This window comes from Hyperolius riggenbachi, chromosome 6, assembly GCF_040937935.1.
Source record: "Hyperolius riggenbachi isolate aHypRig1 chromosome 6, aHypRig1.pri, whole genome shotgun sequence".
Lineage (NCBI taxonomy): Eukaryota > Metazoa > Chordata > Amphibia > Anura > Hyperoliidae > Hyperolius > Hyperolius riggenbachi.
In genome coordinates this window covers 101,953,497-101,978,809 of record NC_090651.1, presented here as the reverse complement: position 1 = coordinate 101,978,809, position 25,313 = coordinate 101,953,497, and the positions used below count along the sequence as shown (strand labels likewise).

The window sequence follows — 25,313 nt, the reverse complement described above, 5'->3', positions numbered from 1 at the left end:
GTTACTATTAAACAGCATACAATGCACTAACATAGGTATGTATGTATAATGTTTTTGTATTGTTTTGTTATTTTTCTAACATGTACACACTTTTCTGTTGATATGTTTCTTTACATATGCCTCTCTCTCTCTCTCTCTCTCTCTCTCTCTCTCTCTCTCTTTTTTTAATAATGCTCATGAAACGCATTATGCCTACATCCGCTTCGGGACGTAACGATCGTTCTGTAACGGCAAAAGATCGCTACAGTGTGTACGGTCGTCGAGCGATCATCGCTACCACGTCATATCCGTGTGCGCACGCAACTATTGCTCCTGATCGTTCGTTTCGGCGACAACAATCGCTTCGCTACTTTCTCAGTCGCCTGATTTGCATTTACTACCTGCTCGTCCACCTATCGCCCGTCGCGGAACGATCGCTTGTAACGAACGATCGTTATCGCAGGTGTGTACGTACCATAAGTGCCTCAACCTTCAAATAAGAAGAAGAAGTACTTTGCATGAAAAAATGTATGCGTGATCAAACATCAAGTTTAAGGCCTCTTTTCCACGGACTGTTGAGCTGTGTGCTCAGCAAGCAGTTACCAGGCAGCAGTGAGCAGATACCAGGCAGCAGCAAGCAGTTATCAGTCAGCAGTGAGCAGATACCAGGCAGCAACAAGCAGTTACCAGGCAGCAGTGAGCAGTTACCAGGCAGCAGTGAGCAGTTACCAGGCAGCAGTGAGCAGTTACCAGGCTGAGCAGTTACCAGGCAGCAGCAAGCAGTTACCAGGCAGCAGCAAGCAGTTACCAGGCAGCAGCAAGCAGTTACCAGGCAGCAGCAAGCAGTTACCAGGCAGCAGCAAGCAGTTACCAGGCAGCAGCAAGCAGTTACCAGGCAGCAGCAAGCAGTTACCAGGCAGCAGCAAGCAGTTACCAGGCAGCAGCAAGCAGTTACCAGGCAGCAGTGAGCAGTTGTGAGAGTTTGAGAGCCATTTCACTGCCTATTCACAGTCCATGGAAAAGAGGCCTTACCCTAGCAAGTCTGACATTGCAAATCTGGCCTAATTGGATATTCATGAGGCAATGCTCATGCAAATGCATGCACAAACCAATACCACAAAGCAGTCACCCTGCTACATGCTACATTAGCACTATCCGGCTTAGTGCACACCAGAACGGTTCGGCAGCGTTTTGCGATCCACTTGCGGCTGCGGATACGCTTGGGTAATGTATTTCAATGGGCTGGTGCACACCAGAGCGGGAGGCGTTTTGCTGAAACGCATACTCCCGAGGTGAGGCATTTTTCTGGATTTCGGATGCGTTTCTGCCTCAATGTTAAGTATAGGAAAAACGCAAACCGCTCTGAAACACGGCAGTTCAGAGCGGTTTTGCAGGCGTTTTTGTTACAGAAGCTGTTCAGTAACAGCTTTACTGTAACAATATATGAAATCTACTACACCAAAAACGCTTTACAAAACCGCAAAATGCTAGGTGAAATGCTACAGAAAAATAAGAAAAAGCGTTTCAAAATCTGCTAGCATTTTGTGGATCTGCTAGCAGTTTTTGGTGTGCTCCAGGCCTCCAGAGCGCAACGGGGAGGATTCCCAATGCCCCCTTTTTATACAACTGGGGGGACCGCAGGGTCCCAGGCTCTCTCACTGCCTGGAAACCACAGCGGCACCCCGGAGGGGGAGGCTGGGTGGCGTGGACGACCCCCCCCCCAAGTTTGGCCAGCCCCGGGGAGAGCCGTCTGCACCCACCTCCCAATATTAAAAACAGGCACTTACCTTAACGTCCATTGCGTTCTGCTACATGCGCATTAATTTGGGGGCACCACATGAGAAAGGAGAGAAGCATGGGTCACCCCGAGCTTTAGAGCTCAGGGCTGGCTCACATACAGCACTCCAGAGGGGGGGGGGGGGGGAGGACAGGCACACTCACTCCAGGGTTCACACCACCGGAGCAAGCCATCCACCACCTGCCTCCAATGGATACAAACTGCACAAAATGCTTTCCATGAGAAAATTAATGCGCATGTAGCAGAACCCAATGGACGTTAAGGTAAGTGGATGTTTTTAATATTAGGAGGTGGGTGCGGACGGCTCTCCCCAGCGCTGGCCACGCTTGAGGGGGGGCAGCTGCGCCACCCAGCCTCCCACTCCGGGGTGCCGCTGTGGTTCCCAGGCAGCGAGAGAGCGCTTTGCAGTATTGGTTTTTTGACCCTGCATAGTTTGGCATGCGAAAGCAAATGCATATTTGCATGAGCATTGCCTCATAAATAGCCAATTAGGCCGGATTTGCAAAGCCAGACTTGCTACAGTTAAACTTGGTGTTTGAGCACGCATAAATTTTCTCATGGAAAGCCTACTTCTTCTTGCTTCAAGGTTGAGGCACGTACTCTATTAGATAGATAGATGTGGCGTATGCTACGACGCGGGTTGGCTAGTATATGTTATTTAGTATATATAAGAGATTCCTGTGTACACATCATATATACTGTACAGTTACGATCAGATGTGTATATCTGACCTTAAAAATACGGGGACTGCTTTATTGAAGCAGCACAAGTAACTAATTTTGATTGGTTTATTTCATTTTTGTGGACTAAGCACAGCCATTACTGTATATATACTGTATATATACATTATTTTTAATGACTATTATCTGAGAAATAGAACATTTTATCATATTTTCTATTTTAATTACAGTTACAAATTCATTAGGAGTCGGAGTCGGTGCATTTTTTCCCGACTCCGACTCCAGGCACCCAAAATTGCCCAACTCCACGACTCCGACTCCACAGCCCTGACACTACATGCGATTTTGTCGCAATTTTACATGCGATTCAGATTGATTTTTAATCTGTGCTGCATGCTGTGTTTTTTTTCTGTGTTTTTTTTTTCTCGGCCAACAGCGACAGCCATTTTTCCTATGTCAAACTACATGTCTGGCATTGGACCTACTGTATGCTGGAAAAGGGCACAGGGTAGCAAAGGGTTAATACTTGCAATGTTTAGGGCTCAAACACACTTGCAGCACTTTTTGTCAGCGTTTTGAAGACACCCTCCCATACACTTGAATAAGGTCAATAAAGGAAGGAGGTCGATTGCCACAAGATGCTTGCAGGCTGTAGACAGGTAGGGGGTAGCAGGTTACTCTAGTTGTGCCTCCAGATCAATAGACTATAATCCATGCGTAAAAGTAGAAAGAAGTATCCGTTCACCAACAGCAGCACTGATGCTAGTATACCTTTAATTCATCCCCATACCAAATGACAGACAAGTGTGGAGGCCTGACAGCTGTTTCACAGGATTAACCTGCTTCCTCAGAGGCAACCATTAACCGTTACCGGTTGCCTCTGAGGAAGCAGGTTAATCCTGTGAAACGGCTGTCAGGCCTCCACACTTGTGTGTCATTTGGCATGGAGATGAATTACAGGTATACTAGCATCAGTGCTGCTGTTGGTGCCTGGATACTTCTTTCTACTTTTACGCACACTTGAATTAGAATCTTAGTAAAATTGAGATTAAATCGTTTGTGCCGATTTTGCCAGGATTTTTTTTAAATCACAGGGATTTTGCTGCGATTTTACCTTAAATCCAATTCAAGTGAATGGGAGAGCTTTTAAAAACTATAGCAAAAGCGCTGCATGTGTGTTTGAGCCCTAACAGTCATACTGAGAGCCAAACTGGAAATGCTATATCTTTTTTTCAGCTAACTTAGAATTCCCTTTTAAAAGCAGAGGATTAATATGGAACTGAACGCAAGAACAGGCAGGTTTTCTTCTTTTTCTAGAACTGGGCTCCTCCATATTTGCCTCCGTGCCACTGATACTGGCAGTGTGTCTTCCCAGGCCTTTCCATTGGCTGCCAGCAGTTCCTTTAACCTCCCTGGCGGTAAGCCCGTGCTGAGCACGGGCTATGCCGCCGGGAGGCACCGCTCAGGCCCCGCTGGGCCGATTTGCATAATTTTTTTTTTGCTACACGCAGCTAGCACTTTGCTAGCTGCGTGTAGCATCTGATCGCCGCCGCTACCCGCCGATCCGCCGCAATTCCTCTCGCCGCGGCCGCCCCCCCCCCCCCCAGACCCCGTGCGCTGCCTGGCCAATCAGTGCCAGGCAGCGCTATGGGGCAGATCGGAGTCCCCTCTGACGTCACGACGTCGATGACGTCGGTGACGTCATCCCGCCCGTCGCCATGGCGACGGGGGAAGCCCTCCAGGAGATCCCGTTCTTTGAACGGGATCTCCTGATCTCCGATCGCCGGCGGCGATCGGAGGGGCTGGGGGGATGCCGCTGAGCAGCGGCTATCATGTAGCGAGACTTTGTCTCGCTACATGAAAAAAAAAAAAAAAAATTAAAAAAAAAGATTTGCTGCCCCCTGGCGGATTTTTTGCAAACCGCCAGGGGGGTTAATCCAAGCTCTACTGTCTGACCAAGAGGTGAGTTAAAACCAATTTGCTGTGCAGCACAAAAGGAAGCACATAGCATTTGGCAGAACAGAATTCTCCACTTTAGAGACCTCCAGGGAGAGAAAAGACTGCCGTCCTTCCAAATTCCCAGCACTTTGCTCCCTTCTCAAATGCGCTGTCATTGCGGGTGGCGGCAAGGAGGATGTCTTCAGACGACTATTCCCGAGTCTAAGCTGCTTAGCAACTCTCACATCCACCTGCAGAATCCCTGCTTCTGATTGCTCTGGCAGCAGAGTCCTCGCTAAATGACCTACTTTACTCAATCACTCCAGAAATCAATTTTAGAAGTCACATAATAGCTTGTCTTATAGGCAGATCTCACACCAGTCGCACTGGAATATTGCTTCACTTCATACCCTTTTAGTGTGAATATAAGAGGATCTTCTTCTTTTGCCGATTAATCCAAAATTGAAAAATTATTGTAAAAGACATTATTGAGTGGACTATACACGGATTTTGATGCTCAGTGCAAAAATGTTACTGAAGCAAACCTGAACTGAAAATAATAATATGAGATCCTGAATTGAATGTTTAGTAGTAATGGTAAATAGATCTTTCCTGAAATCTGATATTCTTATTTTCAAAGTAAACCTGATATGGGCCAAAGGAAAAATGTATAGATACCTGGCACTTCCTCCAGCTTCTTCCAGCCTGATCATTCCCTCGTCATCCTCTGTCGCCTGGATCATCTGCAAATTGCCCCAGAAAGTCCTCCGGTCCCGGGCACACTGTGCATGCCCAGCTGCGAGCGTTCTCCCATGACCAGGAGCACTCTTTGCCTGCGCAGTACTACTGCACAGGAGCAGAACCCTCCCTGCCACGGGAGCACAACGGGGGAGTGCGCACGGCCGGACTGCACCAACTAGACGACTTACCGGGGCCAATTGTGTAGGATCCAGGCAGCGACTGAGGACAACGAAGGAGCGATCAGGCTGGAGGGGGCTGGAGGAAGCCCCAAGTATATATACATTTTTTCTTAGGCCCCATCTCAGGTACACTTTAAAGGGATCCTTAAGTCACCTGGGGAAAAAAAAGGGTTTCACTTACCTGGGACTTCTACCAGCCCCTAGGGCAACAGGTCTGACGCAAAAACAATACTGTTGCTATGGAGAAAGGAGGTGGGACAACAGCATGGCACTCAGTGAAACAGCTTCCAGCAGTCGGGGTGAAGAGACAATGCTCTCCCTCATTAATGCGGCATAAAGATCCATTGTGCCACATGTCTAACTGATTATAGTTTCAGGACGTAGATTCTGCGTCCTAATTAGCCCCCCTGTGTGTTCTAGGACATAGAATCTACTTCTTGCATTAATTGCCGATGTCTGCTGCCGCCGCACGTGCATGGTCACGTGAATGGTCAAGTGAATGATTGTTGCTGTTAGCTAGCAACAACCATTCAATAAAGTTGGAAAAAAAAAGTTGTAAAAGTAAAAAAAAAATTTAAGTGACACCGTCCCAATTAAATAAAAAAAATTTTGTCTTCCCCCCCCCCCCCCATTAATTTTTAACCCATACCTAGCCTATTAACCCATTATTTACTCCTACAAGATCTAAACCTGTTTATAAACTTTTAATGACTGCCGCCAGTAGGGATCAGATGCAATCGCTAGGGAGAACAGTGGGATCGGCCCTTGCTTGGGGTGAGTTGATCCGCAAGAAAGATCACTTGTGGATCGTGGGTTTTGAGCCGCTGTACATTCGCCTGTTTATCAGCTGAGGCGGTCATTATCCGCTACCACAGCCGATTTTAGTCACGCGTTTGCCAACTTTTGGGACACCGGTACACAAAATACAGTCTCATCTGAGATGGCCCTGGATGGGTGTCTCGGCTGAGTTCCACGTACCCTATCTACGAGGCTTCATGCTGGGTATACATGGCTCGTTTTTGCCGCTTGATTCTCCCGTTCGATCGTTTCCAATGTCAATTCTCTTATCTTCCGCTCGTTTTTCTTATCTTTTTACATTCACTGCTATCTGGAATTGAGCGGCAAAACGATTGAGTGGGACATCGGACATGTCGGAAACTATCTATCGAGCCATCTTAATGCCTCAAAAACGAGCCGTGTATGCCCAGCATTAGAGGTGAATCTAACGTTGCTTTCCTCTGACTTGCTCTATTCAGAGGTTATGCAAGCAGGAATCAAGGTCAGACAGTAGAATGCACAACACAGCATTCCAAACAACCGCGGGATGTAATGACAACCATTTCTCATACTAAAAGGCTTCTGGATTTCTGCTTCTCCACATTTCCGTGACAGGAGTTACACCTTAAATATAAACCGTGCATATATATGTCATATTTTATCTGCGATTCATTTCAGAATCCTCACCTAAGCAGAAATTCCAGGAAGCTGGGAATCATAATGATAATAGACTGATAACAGGCAGTGATCAGGCTGATATAGTGATCTGTAGTAAGCAGCTGAGACGCCAAGTACCATCCATCACTTCAGATTATGATGTGACGGCCATTTTGTCATTCCCCTCATCAGGACGCAGGATGGGGGTCTGGGGAGGAATAGCGCGCTGCTCATGCAATATTACCCTGCGATGTATCACTGTTATGTGTGTGTCTGTCGTATTAAATCATAGTCGCCATCTGTGCTGCCGCTTCCCTCGCTATCACCACTTTTTCTGTCGTCCGTCAAGGTTTAATTGGGAAATGAAAGGTTGTGCTGTGAGATTTTTATTTTGTCCTGTGCCCTCACTGTACATTAAAAAAATCAAAAGTCCAATTATGTATACCGGTAGTTCCCGACTTGTGAATACGAATAGGCCCAACATTTTTGAGAAAATCGATTTTCAAAAAAATGGTTTTTAGACCAGTAAAATGACATTTTGCTGCGGTACATTTTACTATGTAGGCAGTTCCGAGTTCTGCATACACGTCTTATACATTTTATAGCAAACCTGTGATCCAACATTGAGTCTGCGCACCCGTCCGTAAACGAATTGCAAACGGCCCCACTAAGCAGAACACTTTGCACCTATGCAGTACCATTGAGCCACTCAGCTTTTTCCGCACATTTTAGCCACAGGCTCCGAGCTATTGTGCAGGCGCGAGGCATCCTGCTCAGTGCGACTACGCTTGTTCGTGTATGGGAGCACAGGTGCAAACGTCCAGAGGGGCCCAGTGCTGCATCGGTGGTCTCAAGGAGGACATGGGAAGCACAAAGGGGGGCAGAAGGAGGCACAAAAGGGGGCTGGTGGCAGAGGTGGTACTGAGGGACACACTGAGGGAACAGAGGGATATAGGTGAACACAGTGGAGGACAGGGGGGGACAATGAAGGCACGGGGGAACAGAAGTGACACAGAGGTGGACACTGAAGGCACAGGGGGCACTGAACGCACATGGGGCACAGAGGAGGTACAGGGGACCAAGATGGCACAGTGTTCCGACTTAAGAACAGATTCAGGTTAAGAACGTACTTACAGCCCCTATCTCTTTCGTTAACTAGGGACTACCTGTAATTCTCCCCAAAACCTGTAATTTTTATGAAATATTGAGCTCAGGAATGTGGTCAGGGCCACCAAGTACACAAATCTGACTGGATTTCATTTTTTTTTTTTTAGTTTTCAAACATCTTTAAAAAAAAAAAAAAAAAAAGCATAAAGTAAACAATCATAAGATTTTCTTATTAAACATACTAAACAATAACATGCTTCTGATGAACCTACCATTGCATATTTCTAGCACATTACAATGCTTTGAAAAACAAACCAGGTTCAAGCACCAAGCGCTGGTCTATCATCTGCATCCTGGTCAGTTAAGCCGGTATACTGAAAACTCAGATACAGTAGAGTCCCGTTTATCCGGAATATTTTCATCACCTCAAGATAATTAGCTCTTTTTATTTTATTTAAAGGAAGTTAAGATGGCAGAGTTTGTGCTCCTCAGACTGCTAGTTGGCTTTTGGTGTCTGCTCCTCTAATACTTTATTACGTTATCTGTTGAGTTGATCGTCTCAATGTTGTCTTAACTGGTAGCCCTGTGTGTCCTCCTCAGGCCTGCGCGGATGTGAGGGGCAGCTCAGTGTTCTGGAAACAGATGGATCTGGTGAACACTATAGAGGGTAACCCTAGCTTACCAGAATGGATCTCCACGCACCCGTCCAATGAGAGGCGTGCAGAACATCTGGAGCGTCTCATACCAAAGGTGAGCAGAGGGATGTGGTGGTAGGTACTGATGAGGTTAACGATAATTAAAGTGGAATGAAATCCAGCATTTGCTGGATTTAGTCAGTAGTAGGTGGCCGCAGCATAGATAGCCAGGATCTTTGCTTTAATAGAATATTTACAGGATATTCTATACAACCAGCATTTTTTTTACTAGAACAGCATTCAAAGGGTTACACACAGGACTTAAAAGTTCAATGCAGAGAAATCTGGACCCATCCAAAGATGTAGATAATGTTATCTTGTGTTTAATTGTATCAAGTGAGGAATGTAAATAAACACTTCTCCTACACTGCCGGGTCCTCTGAACAAAGTCAGACAATTTAGTAAGCATTTCTTCTTGTTAGAACATGAATAAAGCAGTTATGAATAAAATGTAAAGTCAGCTTTCAGAGCAAAAAAAGGTGTACTTTGGGAACGTATAATTTCTAAATGAATACAAATACTTATGCACAAAAGCAAATATGATAACCGTATAGCATATAAAAAGTAGGAAAACATGTTTTTATTAAATATTATGTCAGGATTTCATACCGCTTTAATGCTGTATTGCTCTCCACTGTGTGTTATAACACCTAACGTACTTCATAATAATTGCTATAGCAATAAAGCAAGTAGCCAGGGGTGTAGGTAGAAATCATGGGACCCTATATCAAAATAAGTCAAAGTATTATGTGCCCTACAAGAGGGTACCCCTAGTGTTATAGGAAAGATGGATGATTGGGAGGTGCTGAGCAATAGTGCTCATTCATTTTAAAGTGAACCTGAGGTGAGAGTGATTTGGAGGCTGCCATATTTGTTTTCTTTTGAACAATACCAGTTGCCTGGCAGCCCTGCTGATCTATTTAGCTACAGATGTGTCTGAATCGCACCAGAAACAAGCATGCACATAATCTTGTCAGATCTGACAATAATGTCAGAAGCGTCTGATCTGCTGCATGCTTGTTCAGGGTCTATAGCTAAAATTAGAGGCAGAAGATCAGCAGCATAGTCAGGCAACTGGTATTGCTTAAAAGGGAATAAATATGGCAACCTCCATATCACTCTCATCTCGGGTTCACTTTAACCTTTTTCAGTCCTATGTCAAACTATGTCCAGCATTGGCCTTTTCTTCCATAGGTCCAATGTCAGACATAGTCCAACATTGGAAACGGCATCATCCTCTTTAAAACAAAGTTTTAGACTAAGTCTGGTTCTCTAATCGCTGCTGGACCCATAAATGGATCTGGGCCGGTGCAGCATCCCCCTGTGTGGATCAAAGTCCAACAGTTTGACCCCCTCCAGCAGAGGTTTAAGTGGTTTAGGGATCTGGCATGTCAGATCGTTGATAGACACCTATACTGATGCTAGTGTTGTCCTAGACCAGGGGTGCCCACAATTTTTTTTGGCTCGCTATCTACTATACTTTAACAAATACAGGGGCAGTGCGTTTATGCTGCTTCCAAATGTTCTCCTATCAGAGCAGCAAGGATTCCTCTTCAGCTCTACTGTCCTCAGTCTCATCTCTGTGACCCCTCCAGCGGCGCCTGTAATTAGAGATGACACTGGATAGCCTAGCAACAGGCTGATCCCGGCAGGTGCTGATAGGCGAATGATCACGTCCGATCACTCACTCCGGCAGATTTGGAGCTCAGTGTCCAGCACGACTTTGGCGTTCTCATCAGCATGTTCTTCGCGATCGACCGGTAAATTGTGATTGACACATTGGGCACGTCTGCCCTAGACAATCACAAATGATTAGCTCAGATGACAAAACTCTATCGCTGTTCTAATAATTGGTCACCTGACCTTAAGCAGTCCAACTGGAGCAGTTAACAGCAGGCTCTCTGGGCAAGACTGCTGCTTGGCTCAGCCTCCTTATACTGGTCAGAGTTCAAAGGGAGTGTGGCACAGACAGAGCCTTTCAAGAAGATTGTAGCATGCAGCTAGTCAGGGAGTCTATGCACAGACAAGCTCTGCCAATGTTTTCCTACACAGGACTGCAGTTGGGTTTTTACCAATTACAGTGAACAGATGGCACCAGCTTGATGGTTCTCCTGCGCAGGTAATAACCAGCTGCTGTGAGATGAGATTATACCATGCTGCAGGCTGACTCATGCAGGAGAGATTCACTCTCAGTTCAAGGAAACCAGACTCTCTCCTGCTCTCTGCAGTGTCAGAGGGTGCCTCCAGGTCTGCATCCCACACTGGGCTTCCTTACAAGACACTACATTCAATGTCTGTTTGTAGGAAAACCGTTTGAAGCAATTCATGCAAAAGAATATCTAAAAAAAAAAAGTTTAAAGAATAAAAATAAAATGTAATTGCCAAAAATCATTTATTTCCTTTGCTTTCTGTAGATTAACCACTTGAGGACCGCAGTGTTAAACTCCCGTAACGACCAGGCTATTTTTCAAGAAATAGGCCACTGTAGCTTTAAGGCCTCGCTGCAGGGCCGCACAACACAGCACACAAGTGATCCCCCCCCATTTTCATAAACATAAAGCTCTGTTGGTGGGGTTTGATCGCTCCGCCAATGTTTGTTTATTTTTTTATCAATATTTATCTTATTTTTATAATAAATGTTACTATTTATTTGTTTTTGTTTTTTTATCCCCGCCAGCCAATCACTGTGATCGGCAGCCGACCACCCCTGAGCCTCTGGAGGGGACAGCCGTGTCACACGGCTGTCCCCAGTACAGCGCTGCCTTAGATCGCAGCACTGTACGGGGGTAATTAGACAGCAGTTTCACGTCTAACAGTCTCCTAGCGCCGATTAGTGTTGGGCGAACAGTGTTCGCCACTGTTCGGGTTCGCCCGGATTTCGGGCTGTTCGAGTTCGATTCGGGCTTCGCCGGACACCTCGTGGTGTTCGGCCATGTGTTCGGCCATGCGGTCGAACGTATGTTCGGCCTGACAGCGCATAGCCGAACGTTCCCCGAACGTTTGGTTCGAGCTGTGATTGGCCGAGCGGGTCACGTGGTTCGGGTAAATAAATACCCGAACCGCGTCATTTCTCCGCCACTTGCGTTTGGGTTTAGCTTTGGGTAGGCAGGCAGGTTAGACTCTCTCTCACCAGCTAGGCTAGCCAGGGCCCCCCAGCCTCCTATACTATATTTGCCACTGCACTGTAGTGCCAGTCAGCTCAGCGTGCGTTTACTGCTGGGATCAGTAGTACTTCCGTCCATCACCAGTATATAGCATAGTATATAGCATTGTCTTCTATTGCCACTGTACTGCCAGTCAGCGTGTACTGCTGGGATCAGTAGTACATCCGTCCATCACCAGTGTATAACATAGTATATAGCACTGTCTTCTATTGCCACTGTAGTGCTGGGATCAGTAGTACTTCCGTCCATCACCAGTGTATAATATAGTATATAGCACTGTCTTCTATTGCCACTGTACTGCTGGGATCAGTAGTACTTCCGTCCATCACCAGTGTATAACATAGTATATAGCATTGTCTTCTATTGCCACTGTACTGCCAGTCAGCTTGTACTGCTGGGATCAGTAGTACATCCGTCCATCACCAGTGTATAATATAGTATATAGCACTGTGTCTTCTATTGCCACTGTACTGCTGGGATCAGTAGTACATCCATCCATCACCAGTGTATAACATAGTATATAGCACTGTCTTCTATTGCCACTGTACTGCCGGTCAGCGTGTACTGCTGGGATCAGTAGTACTTCCGTACGTCACCAGTATATAGCATAGTATATAGCATTGTCTTCTATTGCCACTGTACTGCCAGTCAGCGTGTACTGCTGGGATCAGTAGTACATCCGTCCATCACCAGTGTATACCATAGTATATAGCACTGTCTTCTATTGCCACTGTACTGCTGGGATCAGTAGTACTTCCGTCCATCACCAGTGTATAATATAGTATATAGCACTGTCTTCTATTGCCACTGTACTGCTGGGATCAGTAGTACTTCCGTCCATCACCAGTGTATAACATAGTATATAGCATTGTCTTCTATTGCCACTGTACTGCCAGTCAGCTTGTACTGCTGGGATCAGTAGTACATCCGTCCATCACCAGTGTATAATATAGTATATAGCACTGTCTTCTATTGCCACTGTACTGCTGGGATCAGTAGTACTTCCGTCCATCACCAGTGTATAACATAGTATATAGCACTGTCTTCTATTGCCACTGTACTGCTGGGATCAGTAGTACTTCCGTCCATCACCAGTGTATAACATAGTATATAGCATTGTCTTCTATTGCCACTGTACTGCCAGTCAGCTTGTACTGCTGGGATCAGTAGTACATCCATCCATCACCAGTGTATAATATAGTATATAGCACTGTCTTCTATTGCCACTGTACTGCTGGGATCAGTAGTACTTCCGTCCATCACCAGTGTATAACATAGTATATAGCACTGTCTTCTATTGCCACTGTACTGCTGGGATCAGTAGTACTTCTGTCCATCACCAGTGTATAATATAGTATATAGCACTGTCTTCTATTGCCACTGTACTGCTGGGATCAGTAGTACTTCCGTCCATCACCAGTGTATAACATAGTATATAGCATTGTCTTCTATTGCCACTGTACTGCCAGTCAGCTTGTACTGCTGGGATCAGTAGTACATCCGTCCATCACCAGTGTATAACATAGTATATAGCACTGTCTTCTATTGCCACTGTACTGCTGGGATCAGTAGTACTTCCGTCCATCACTAGTGTATAACATAGTATATAGCATTGTCTTCTATTGCCACTGTACTGCTGGGATCATTAGTACTGCCGTCCATCACCAGTGTATAACATAGTATATAGCATTGTCTTCTATTGTCACTGTACTGCTGGGATCAGTAGTACTTCTGTCCATCACCAGTGTATAACATAGTATATAGCACTGTCTTCTATTGCCACTGTACTGCTGGGATCAGTAGTACATCCGTCCATCACCAGTGTATAACATAGTATATAGCACTGTCTTCTATTGCCATTTTACTGCTGGGATCAGTAGTACTTCCGTCCATCACCAGTGTATAATATAGTATATAGCACTGTCTTCTATTGTCACTGTACTGCTGGAATCAGTAGTACTTCCGTCCATCACCAGTGTATAACATAGTATATAGCATTTTCTTCTATTGCCACTGTACTGCTGGGATCAGTAGTACTTCCGTCCATCACCAGTGTATAACATAGTATATAGCACTGTCTTCTATTGCCACTGTACTGCTGGGATCAGTAGTACTTCCGTCCATCACCAGTGTATAACATAGTATATAGCATTGTCTTCTATTGCCACTGTACTGCCAGTCAGCTTGTACTGCTGGGATCAGTAGTACTTCCGTCCATCACCAGTGTATAACATAGTATATAGCACTGTCTTCTATTGCCACTGTACTGCTGGGATCAGTAGTACTTCCGTCCATCACCAGTGTATAACATAGTATATAGCATTGTCTTCTATTGCCACTGTACTGCTGGAATCAGTAGTACTTCCGTCCATCACCAGTGTATAACATAGTATATAGCACTGTCTTCTATTGTCACTGTACTGCTGGGATCAGTAGTACTTCCGTCCATCACCAGTGTATAACATAGTATATAGCACTGTCTTCTATTGCCACTGTACTGCTGGGATCAGTAGTACTTCCGTCCATCACCAGTGTATAACATAGTATATAGCACTGTCTTCTATTGCCACTGTACTGCTGGAATCAGTAGTACTTCCGCCGATCACCAGTGTATAACATAGTATATAGCATTGTCTTCTATTGCCACTGTACTGCTGGAATCAGTAGTACTTCCGTCCATCACCAGTGTATAACATAGTATATAGCACTGTCTTCTATTGTCACTGTACTGCTGGGATCAGTAGTACTTCCGTCCATCACCAGTGTATAACATAGTATATAGCATTGTCTTCTATTGCCATTGTACTGCTGGAATCAGTAGTACTTCCGTCCATCACCAGTGTATAACATAGTATATAGCATTGTCTTCTATTGCCACTGTACTGCTGGAATCGGTAGTACTTCCGTCCATCACCAGTGTATAACATAGTATATAGCATTGCCTTCTATTGCCACTGTACTGCTGGAATCAGTAGTACTTCCGTCCATCACCAGTGTATAACATAGTATATAGCATTGTCTTCTATTGCCATTGTACTGCTGGGATCAGTAGTACTTCCGTCCATCACCAGTGTATAATATAGTATATAGCACTGTCTTCTATTGCCACTGTACTGCTGGAATCAGTAGTACTTCCGTCCATCACCAGTGTATAACATAGTATATAGCACTGTCTTCTATTGCCACTGTACTGCTGGGATCAGTAGTACTTCCATCCATCACCAGTGTATAATATAGTATATAGCACTGTCTTCTATTGCCACTGTACTGCTGGAATCAGTAGTACTTCCGTCCATCACCAGTGTATAACATAGTATATAGCACTGTCTTCTATTGCCACTGTACTGCTGGGATCAGTAGTACTTCCGTCCATCACCAGTGTATAACATAGTATATAGCATTGTCTTCTATTGCCACTGTACTGCCAGTCAGCTTGTACTGCTGGGATCAGTAGTACTTCCGTCCATCACCAGTGTATAATATAGTATATAGCATTGTCTTCTATTGCCACTGTACTGCTGGGATCAGTAGTACTTCCGTCCATCACTAGTGTATAACATAGTATATAGCATTGTCTTCTATTGCCACTGTACTGCTGGGATCAGTAGTACTTCCGTCCATCACCAGTTTATAACATACTATATAGCATTGTCTATTGCCACTGTACTGCCAGTCAGTGTGCGTGTACTGCTGGGATCAGTACAACCATAATGAAGAAATCCAGTGAAAGAGGGAGGGGCAAGGGAAGAGGTGTTTCCCCTGACGGTTCACGTAGAGGCCGCAGTGGAGCACCTAAGAAAACCCACTCAATACCACCCATGTGTGCCAGACAAACAACCCTCACTGATTCACAAGAGCAGGAACGGATAATGAATTTGATGACCTCTCAAGCGTCCAGCAGCAGGTTAAGCAGCAGCAGCACCAGCACATCCTTGTTGTCACGCACGAGGTCCTCTGCCAGTTACAAGGAGCCAGTGGGCACAACGGTGACACAACCAGCAGCTACACCATGCACACAATGGCCGAATAACCAGTCCGAACAATTATTTCCGGACACAATGGCCTCTTCGGAGGAGCTATTCCCACTCCTACCCCCACAAACAATGGAACAGCCAGAAATGTTGTGCCCGGATTCACAACCATTGTGCGAGGTAAATGCACCACGCACTGAAATGCAAGGCGAGGATGAAGACACCCAAATCCCTGAGCAATGTGTGCAGGAATTTGAATTGCAGGAGGTCCACCAAGAACATCTTGAAGACATGGGAGTGAGGTGCGCAGAGGGTGTTCTGGGGAGCTCTAGTCCACTGCACACACACACACAGTCACAGATGAGGAGATGGAAGAGGAGGTTTTGGACGATGTGGACACAGACCCGGATTATCGAGTACAACCTCGCTGTCGGGATAGCAGCAGTACAGATGAGTCTGCTGCAGAACCCACTGCAGGAAGAGTTCGCCGTGTGCCACAAAGTAGGCGGGGGCGGGGTATTTCGGACACAACAGGCATAGCCGTAGAAGTGAGACGCCAAAGAGGCACGAAAGAAACTCGCCAGCAAAGCAGGAGCTCAAAAGTATGGGCTTTCTTCGACGACTGCAGGGAGGATGTTACCATGGTGATTTGCAAGGTGTGCAGGACCCGACTAAGCAGGGGGAAAAATATCAACAACCTCTCCACCACCAGCATGCGCCGCCACATGGTTGCCAAACATAGCACTCTGTGGTCAAACACGCAAAGCCAGGGTAGCGGCTCGCTTCCAGCCCCCAGCAACACTGCCTCCGTTGTCACCAGACCCTCCTCAGCAGCAGCCCAGCCATTACGTGGTACACAAACATCCGTAGTAGACGACGATGTCAGTTTTCTGCAACAGTCCTCTTGATGTTTCCCAGTCTTCAACGACCACGACAACAACAACCAACTGTCCTTCGGTGTGCGATCCTACGGTTCAGTTGTCTGTCCTGGAGATGTTAGAGCGCAAGATAAAATTGCCAGCAAATGACCCCCCGGGCCGTGGCACTAACAGCCAGCATAGCCAAGTTTGTGGCCTGCGAAATGCTGCCATATCGCGTGGTGGAGACAAGCAGCTTCAAGCGCATGATGGCGCTGGCCATCCCACGTTACGTGGTTCTCAGCCGATACTATTTTGCGCGGTATGCAGTGCCAGCGTTACATGAGCACGTGGTTAGCAAAATAACCAGAAGCTTGAAAAATGCCGTTGCCTTCAAGGTTCACCTCACCACAGACACCTGGACGAGTGCCTTTGGCCAGGGTTGATACATCTCCCTGACGGCGCACTGGGTGAACCTTGTGGAGCCTGGCAGCGACTCCTCACCGGCTACGGCGCGGGTGTTGCCCACGCCGCAAACTGCTGGACCGGCGTCCCTCAGAGATAACAGCAGCACCTACCTCGACTCTGACTCCTTCTCCTCCAACGCCTCTCAAAGCGGTACCTCATCCGGCATCGGTAACCCAGCAATAGGGTCGTGGAAGCAGTGCAGCACAGCTGTTGCCATGCGTCAGCAAGCCTTACTGAAGCTGATCTGCCTTGGAGATAAGCAGCACACAGGTGAAGAAATTTGGAAGGGAATCAAGGAACAGACCGATTTGTGGCTGGCACCGCTGGACCTGAAACCAGGCATGATTGTGTGTGACAATGGGAGCAATCTCATTCGCGCTTTAAAGTTGGCTAAGCTGAGACACATCCCTTGCCTGGCACACGTTATGAACCTAGTTGTTCAGCGGTTCCTGAGGACATACCCAGGCGTGGCAGATCTTCTGCTGAAGGTGCGACGAGTGGCCAAATATTTCCAAAAGTCCAGTACCACTTCGGAGGGACTCACCAAGATGCAGGAGCGGTTCAATCTACCGAACCATCGCTTGGTGTGTGACGTACCCACGCGCTGGAATTCGACGCTGCACATGCTAGCACGCTTTTGCGAGCAGAAGAGTGCAGTGGTCCAGTACATGACGGCGCAGTACCGAGGCGCATCCGGACAGCTACCAAGCTTCTGTGGATCTGATTGGGCCACCATGTTGGACCTCTGCCAAGTCCTCCAAAATTTTGAGCAATCCACGTTGCTTGTGAGCGGTGACAACTCTTCACTCAGCATTACGATACCACTGCTGTGTTTGCTGAAAAAATCAATGCTGCAGATCAAGGAAGCCGCAGTCAGGATGCAAGTGGGGGAATCTCAAGAGGACAACGATCAGCGTGATGATGATACCAACATCAGGCAATCTGCCTCAGGAAACGCTGGTCCTCCCGGCAGCTATGCTGAAGAAGAGGACGAGGAACAGCTGGAGTTGGAGCAGGACTTGGACGCCCCCACTGCCGAGGGACAGAGCGGTGCACGTTGGACTTCCATGATTCAGCGGGAATGGACAACAGAAGAAGACGAGGAAGAAGGTGGGCGACGGCGTGATGCTGGTGATGATGATGAGGGTGCATCAAGCTCAGAAGAACATGATGAGGATTCTGTTAGGACTGTGGCAGACATGGCTCAATTCATGCTAGACTGCATCGAACGCGACCTGCGCATTGTTCGAATTCTGGACGACGTGGATTACTGGGTTTATACCCTTCTGGATCCACGGTACAAAGACAATGTTCCCAAACTCATTGGAGAAACTGTCAGACAGGTCAAAATGGAAGAATACCAGCAGGCCCTTGTGGAGACATTAGAGAGGAGATTGACATCCTCCTCCTCTAGCCAGTTCCACGCCGACAGACTGACTTCCGCAAACCCAGGACGAGTAGGGGAACAAAGAACGCAAGCTGCAGCTAGTGCCCACAAGGGAATGGTATCGGCAGTGTCCTTGGAGTGGCAAAATTTTCTGACACCCATGCAGCAGCCCACAGAACAGCAATCGCCCAGTTCCACCTACAACACCGCTCGCCTGCAGAAGATGGTCAAGGACTACATGTCAGATGGCGTAGCCGTGTTGAACAATCCATCTGCACCCTTCAACTATTGGGTCTCTAAGCTACACACCTGGCACGAACTGGCAATGTACGCAATAGAGGTGCTGGCTTGCCCAGCAGCCAGCGTTATGTCGGAACGCTGTTTCAGTGCTGCCGGAGGCATCGTCACAGATCGGCATATCTGCCTCTCCACAGAAAATGCAGACCGTCTGACTCAAATTAAAATGAATCAATCCTGGATTGGAAACGACTACGCAACACTCCCGGACCCCAACCAAGTAACATGAACAGTGAACATCTGTGATGGGTTAGCGTTTCCGGTCCCTGTTTATTGAACCTCTCATCTGTATTACATTTATGACTGCATGGCGGCAAAATGCATTGCTATCCGCACGCTTCTTGTCCTCATGCAAGGCCTGGGTTGTTGTGTCTCAAAGCGTGGCCTTCTCCTCCTGCGCCGCCCTCCTCCTGTTCCATCACGTGTGCTGCTGCTGGGTTAGCGTTACCGGTCCCTTTTCCTGTAACCTCTTATCTGTATTACATTTATGACTGCATGGCGACAAAAAGCATGTTACCTGTGCAAAGAAAAATGACATTTTCCGCATTTAAAAGACATTTTTTCCTTTGAAACTTTACAATCAATTTTCTCAAAAACTATAAGCTCTTTTTCAAATATTTTTTTTCCTCTTGTACCCACTCCCAAGGTGCACATACCCTGCAAATTTGGGGTATGTAGCATGTAAGGAAGCTTTACAAAGCACGAAAGTTCGGGTCCCCATTGACTTCCATTATGTTCGGAGTTCGGCGCGAACACCCGAACATCCAGGTGTTCGCCCAACACTAGCGCCGATCGCCGATGGGAGACTGAAGTCGGGACGGAGCTCTGCCTATCAAGCGGAGATGAGCATGCATCAGCAGGTCGGCAAGTAGTTCAAGGATGACTGTCGCGAAAATCTTTACATTTAAAATATATATAAACACATACAAATAAAAAGTATGTTTCTTCCAGTGTAAAATGAGTCATAGATTACTTCTCTCCTATGTTGCTGTCACTTACAGTAGGTAGTAAAAATCCGACAGGTTTTGGGCTAGTCCATCTCTCCATAGGGGATTCTCAGCATGGCCTTTATTTTTTATAAAGACACTCCCTGAAAAGGATTTATACAAAGATGCTGGCCAGCCTGCCTGCTCTCCGTACGCTTTTTTTTGGCAGTTGGACAGAGCAACTGCCATTTACTAAGTGCTATTGATAATTAAGAATTCCCTGAGAATCCCCCATGATTAGATGGACTAGTCCAAAACTTGTCGGTTTTGTCAGATTTTTACTACTTACTGTAATTGACGGCTACATAGGAGAAAAGTAATGTATGGCTCATTTTACTCTGGGAGAAATGCAGTTCTTATCTGTATATGTTTACATATATTTTAAACGTTAAGATTTTCGTGGCAGTGGTCCTTTCATGTATTTTTTCTGTACTATATGACCAGCACATTATTATTACTGATAAATCTAGTATAATAATCCTATATTTTAAAAAATGAAGTCCATTGCAATTGGAAACTTCGTGGTAAAAGAAGAGCTTTCTGATTGTAAAAATGCAGATAAAAAAACACAAAACACGAACGAACGCAATCCATATGTGAACCCTGAGCAGGCCATTCACATCAATGGCCAGTGTGACGGTGCACAGTTCTGACGACTGTGTTCCCTGTATAATTGACCACCACTTATGACTGTTAAAGGAGACCACTCCAGCAAAAGAAAGTAAGTTGTTAAAATCATCCATAACCAACAGGTTTTGGATTAGTCCATCTCCTCATGGGGGATTGTGTGGATTTTCTTTGTTTTCTCTCTTTCAAAATTTTTATTAAAATTTTTCACAATACAATATAACGTCTGTTGCAGACTTAGCACAGAACAAACTGAACATAATGATGTACATGTTATAAGTTGGTGGACCAGCACAACAGTCTAGCCTAAGGCTCACATCTACACCAAAGTAACATCGTCTGACAAAGTGCTGTTTTCCATCGACTTTTAAATTTAACATAACTAAATCGGGCGCTAAGACCTACAGATAAAGATTGAAGGGGGAGGGTCCCTCCAAAATAGAGGAAAAGGGAAAACAGAAAAGTAGGAAAGAAAGTAGGAAAGAAGAAAGGAGAGTTGAGGGTATCTGGGGCCCTCTTTTAACTTCCTATCTATTGCAAGAGAGCAATATACATAAGGGTAATCAGTGATTGCCTATGGAATTTGAGGCAGGCCTATATATGAGCGCCAAGGATACCATATTTTATAATGTCTCTCCACCCTATCTTCCAGTACTCCAGCCATCTGCTCTTGGATCATAAAATTTGTTACTCTATTCTTCAGTTCCTCAAATGAAACAAACTGGGTCCTCCATGCTCGTGCTATTACTTGAGAAGCTGCCACGAAAATAAAGTTAGCCAGAATGTTTTGAGGTTTATTAAGTGTTTCTAGTCTGGAGTGCAAGAGAGCAGACCATGGATCTTTCGCAATTGATTTGTTGAATAGTGAACTGAGCAATCTATACACCCGAGACCAGAACCTTGAGAGCATGGGGCATTGCCAAAAGGTGTGTAACATGTCACCTTTAGTATCACAGCCTCGAAAACAGTTGCCAGTGTTAGATTGGGAGAGATGTCGGAGTCTGGAGGGTACCCAGTACCATCGTAGCATCACCTTATAGGCTGATTCGACCAGTGCTAAATTAAGAGAGAGTTTAGGGGTTATGTCCCATATCTTTCTCCCATCGTCCTCCAGGATGGCTGCTGCTGAGATATTGCTTGTCCCTCCCCGAACGGAAACACCTGTAAGAGTAATCAATTTAAAAGAACCCGCCCTTATATAAGGACTCCTCCTCCCTCACCAACTCAGTTTTTGTTTGTTTCCCATCACCTGAGGATACACCTGTAGACCTTTCTTGTTTTAAGGCATAGGTTGGCCTGGGGCGCCTATGTTGTCAGGCAGGGGTTTTTTCCTGGATGGCGGTGGAAACTGTGAGTAGGATGCCCCAGTTTTAACCTGTGTGCGGTGGGGGCGGAATGTTACCTGGCTGCAGGTTGTCCAAAAGGATCGCCGCCATTACCGCCCTTCTTGCTGCGTCCATGTGTTACAGAGCAGCTAGAGATGTCAGAAGTTATGACATAGGATCTCCTGGTCCCGCAGGTGTCACTTCTGCTAGCCGCTGTTGGCCAATGAAGACAGGAAGTGGGGCGGTGTCTTCTGAAGCCAAGAGAAGCGCGAATTCCGTGCTCTCTACACGTGGGACGCCAGCGACGCTGCCATGGAGCAGAAGCAGTCCTCCGCAACAGCAGCCTCTGATGCCCGACCGAGACTCTCTCTCGGAGGAATTGGCACAGGTACATATATGAGAAAACGATTGCTATCTATAAATACCTCTAGCAAAATGTTTTCTGAGCAGTGACTCTTCTTTCACGGTTTTGCAAAACTTGCACAGCAACAGCCTGAGAAATAGAGATGCCAAAAGTGTAACATTAGATTACATGATAAGAAATGGAACTGCTCCTCACGTTCTCCACTATGCTGGAAGATGGGATCACAGACAATAGGCATCCCAGCCTGTTCCAGCAGCAAGGTGAGTGCACTGATGGTGCATTTTTTGCAGGAATATACACTCCTATGGTGAGATTGCAGTGTGATTTCCCCTGTGTTTTACCTTTTCCCTTTCCCTCTATAACCTAGCAAGCTAAGTGCATGCAAAGCAGAGGGGGTATCGGATAGGGTTGGAGAAGCTAATATCTTAGAAATGTTGCTACTGCAACATTGGGCTTCCCCAGCAATATAACAAAGAATTGTCAAGCCTGCACGAAATCTGTGGTAACTAGTGGTTGACAATTTACATAAACAGCTAATGGAAACTTTCAGGGTAATAAGGAATCCCTGAGCAGTTTCAGGGAGTTATTGGTTTCCCATTTTTGATTGTTAGGTTTGCAGTAAACCTATACTAGCTGTAGAGACTGATGATTGTTTGCAGGAATATGCACTTACATGATTGATTGTTAGTGGTTTCCCTTGTATGGTTTATATTTTCCCTTATCCTCTGTGTCCATGCAATGTAACAGTGGGTGCAAAGCATGAGTGAAGGGGAATTGTTGCCATTGCGGCAGTATGTTTCCCCAGGGTTATAATAAGATTGGTCAAGCCTGAACTGGAGCGATGGTGATTGACAATCTATGTAAATGAGAAATAGAACTTTTCAGGAAGTGAAACTCTGGTAGTTTCAAGGAGTTCTTTTTTCTTTCAGATCTGTTTTGCATTTGCATTGGTTCAGATCTGTTTTGCAATGGCATTGGTTCAGATCTGTTTTGCATTGGTTCAGAACTGTTTTGCATTTGCATTTGTGTCAGATCTGTTTTGCATTGGCATTGGTTCAGATCTGTTTTGCATTTGTTCAGAACTGTTTCGCATTTGCATTTGTGTCAGATCTGTTTTGCTTTTGCATTTGTGTCAGATCTGTTTGCATTTCCATTGGTTCAGATATGTTTGCATTGGTCAGATCTGTTTTGCATTTGCATTGGTGTCAGATCTGGTTTACATTTACATTGGTGTCAGATCTGGTTTGCATTTACATTGGTGTCAGATCTGGTTTGCATTTACATTGGTGTCAGATCTGTTTTGCATTAGTTCAGATCTGTTTTGCATTGGCATTGGTTCAGATCTGTTTTGCATTAGCATTGGTTCAGATCTGTTTTGCATTTGCATTGGTTCAGATCTGTTTTGCATTGGCATTGGTTCAGATCTGTTTTGCATTGGCATTGGTTCAGATCTGCTTGCATTGGTTCAGATCTGTTTTGCACTTGCATTGATTCAGATCTGCTTGCATTGGTTCAGATCTGTTTTGCACTTGCATTGGTTCAGATCTGTTGTGCATTTGCATTGGTGTCAGATCTATTTTGCATTTGCATTGGTGTCAGATCTGTTCTGCATTGGCATTGGTTCAGATCTGTGTTGCATTTCATTGGTTCAGATCTCTTTTGCTTTTGCATTGGTGTCAGATCTGCTTTGCATTTCCATTGGTTCAGATTGGGTTTGCATTTGCATTGGTTCAGATCTGTTTTGCATTGGCACAGATCTGTTTTGCATTTGCATTGGTGTCAGATCTGTTTTGCATTTGCATTGGTGTCAGATCTGTTTTGCATTTGCATTGGTGTCAGATCTGTTTGGCTTTTGCATTGGTGTCAGATCTGTTTGGCTTTTGCATTGGTGTCAGATCTGTTTTGCATTTGCGTTAGTTCAGATCTGTTTTGCTTTTGCATTGGTGTCAGATCTGTTTAGCTTTGAATTTGTTTCAGATCTATTTTGCATTTTGCTTTGGTTCTAGACCTGTTTAGCATCTGTATTGGTCTCAGATCTGTTTCGCTTATGCGTTGGTCTCAGATCGGTTTCGCTTATGCTTTGGTCTCAGATCTGTTTCGCTTATGCGTTGGTCTCAGATCTGTTTCGCTTATGCGTTGATCTCAGATCGGTTTCGCTTATGCGTTGGTCTCAGATCGGTTTCGCTTATGCGTTGGTCTCAGATCGGTTTCGCTTATGCGTTGGTCTCAGATCGGTTTCGCTTATGCGTTGGTCTCAGATCGGTTTCGCTTATGCGTTGGTCTCAGATCGGTTTCGCTTATGCGTTGGTCTCAGATCGGTTTCGTTTATGCGTTGGTCTCAGATCGGTTTCGCTTATGCGTTGGTCTCAGATCGGTTTCGCTTATGCGTTGGTCTCAGATCGGTTTCGCTTATGCGTTGGTCTCAGATCGGTTTCGCTTATGCGTTGGTCTCAGATCGGTTTCGCTGATGCGTTGGTCTCAGATCGGTTTCGCTTATGCGTTGGTCTCAGATCGGTTTCGCTTATGCGTTGGTCTCAGATCGGTTTCGCTTATGCGTTGGTCTCAGATCGGTTTCGCTTATGCGTTGGTCTCAGATCGGTTTCGCTTATGCGTTGGTCTCAGATCGGTTTCGCTTATGCGTTGGTCTCAGATCGGTTTCGCTTATGCGTTGGTCTCAGATCGGTTTCGCTTATGCGTTGGTCTCAGATCGGTTTCGCTTATGCGTTGGTCTCAGATCGGTTTCGCTTATGCGTTGGTCTCAGATCGGTTTCGCTTATGCTTTGGTCTCAGATCTGTTTCGCTTTGGCGTTGGTCTCAGATCTGTTTTGCTTTGGCGTTTGTCTGAAATGTTTTTCATGTGTTGCAGATCTGTTTTGCCTTTGCGTTGGGTTCAGATCTGTTTACCTTTTGATACGAAGGTGGAGGATTTCTGCTCTCTCCACCCATCGGTGTCAGGGAACAGATTGGATGAGTTATTAGTGGACTGGCTGAGCGGTCTCCTCTACACATTTCCACCATTCAACTTCACTCCCAAGGTGCTGAGAAAGATGGAGGTTGAAGGGCAACAGTGATATTCATAGGTCCCTGGTGGCTGAGAAGGGCATGGTTCCTTATCTGTTGTCTCTAGTCCTGAAAGGCCCATGGCATCTGGGAAAGACAAGACCTGTTAGTTCAGGGGTCAAATGTTCACCCTACTCTCCAGATGTAAAAGTTGATAGCCTGGGCATTGAGGAAAGAATCCGGGTTAAGACTGGTTTTCTAAAGAGGTGGCATCTACTTTAGTTAACTGCAGAAAGATTTCCACAACGAGGAAATA

At 45.8% G+C, this 25,313-nt stretch overlaps 1 protein-coding gene across 1 annotated transcript in view; it reads left to right on the top strand.

The window, feature by feature from the left end:
- The window catches only part of LOC137522060 (metalloendopeptidase OMA1, mitochondrial-like), a 61,031-nt gene extending 35,963 nt beyond the window's left edge, over positions 1–25,068 (top strand). Inside the window, exons 7-8 of the mRNA XM_068242083.1 lie at positions 8,457–8,606; positions 24,892–25,068. Of these exons, the coding sequence (XP_068098184.1) occupies positions 8,457–8,606; positions 24,892–25,068 (327 nt within the window). The remainder of the gene's footprint in view (positions 1–8,456; positions 8,607–24,891) is intronic.
- Positions 25,069–25,313: the final 245 nt, after the last annotated feature.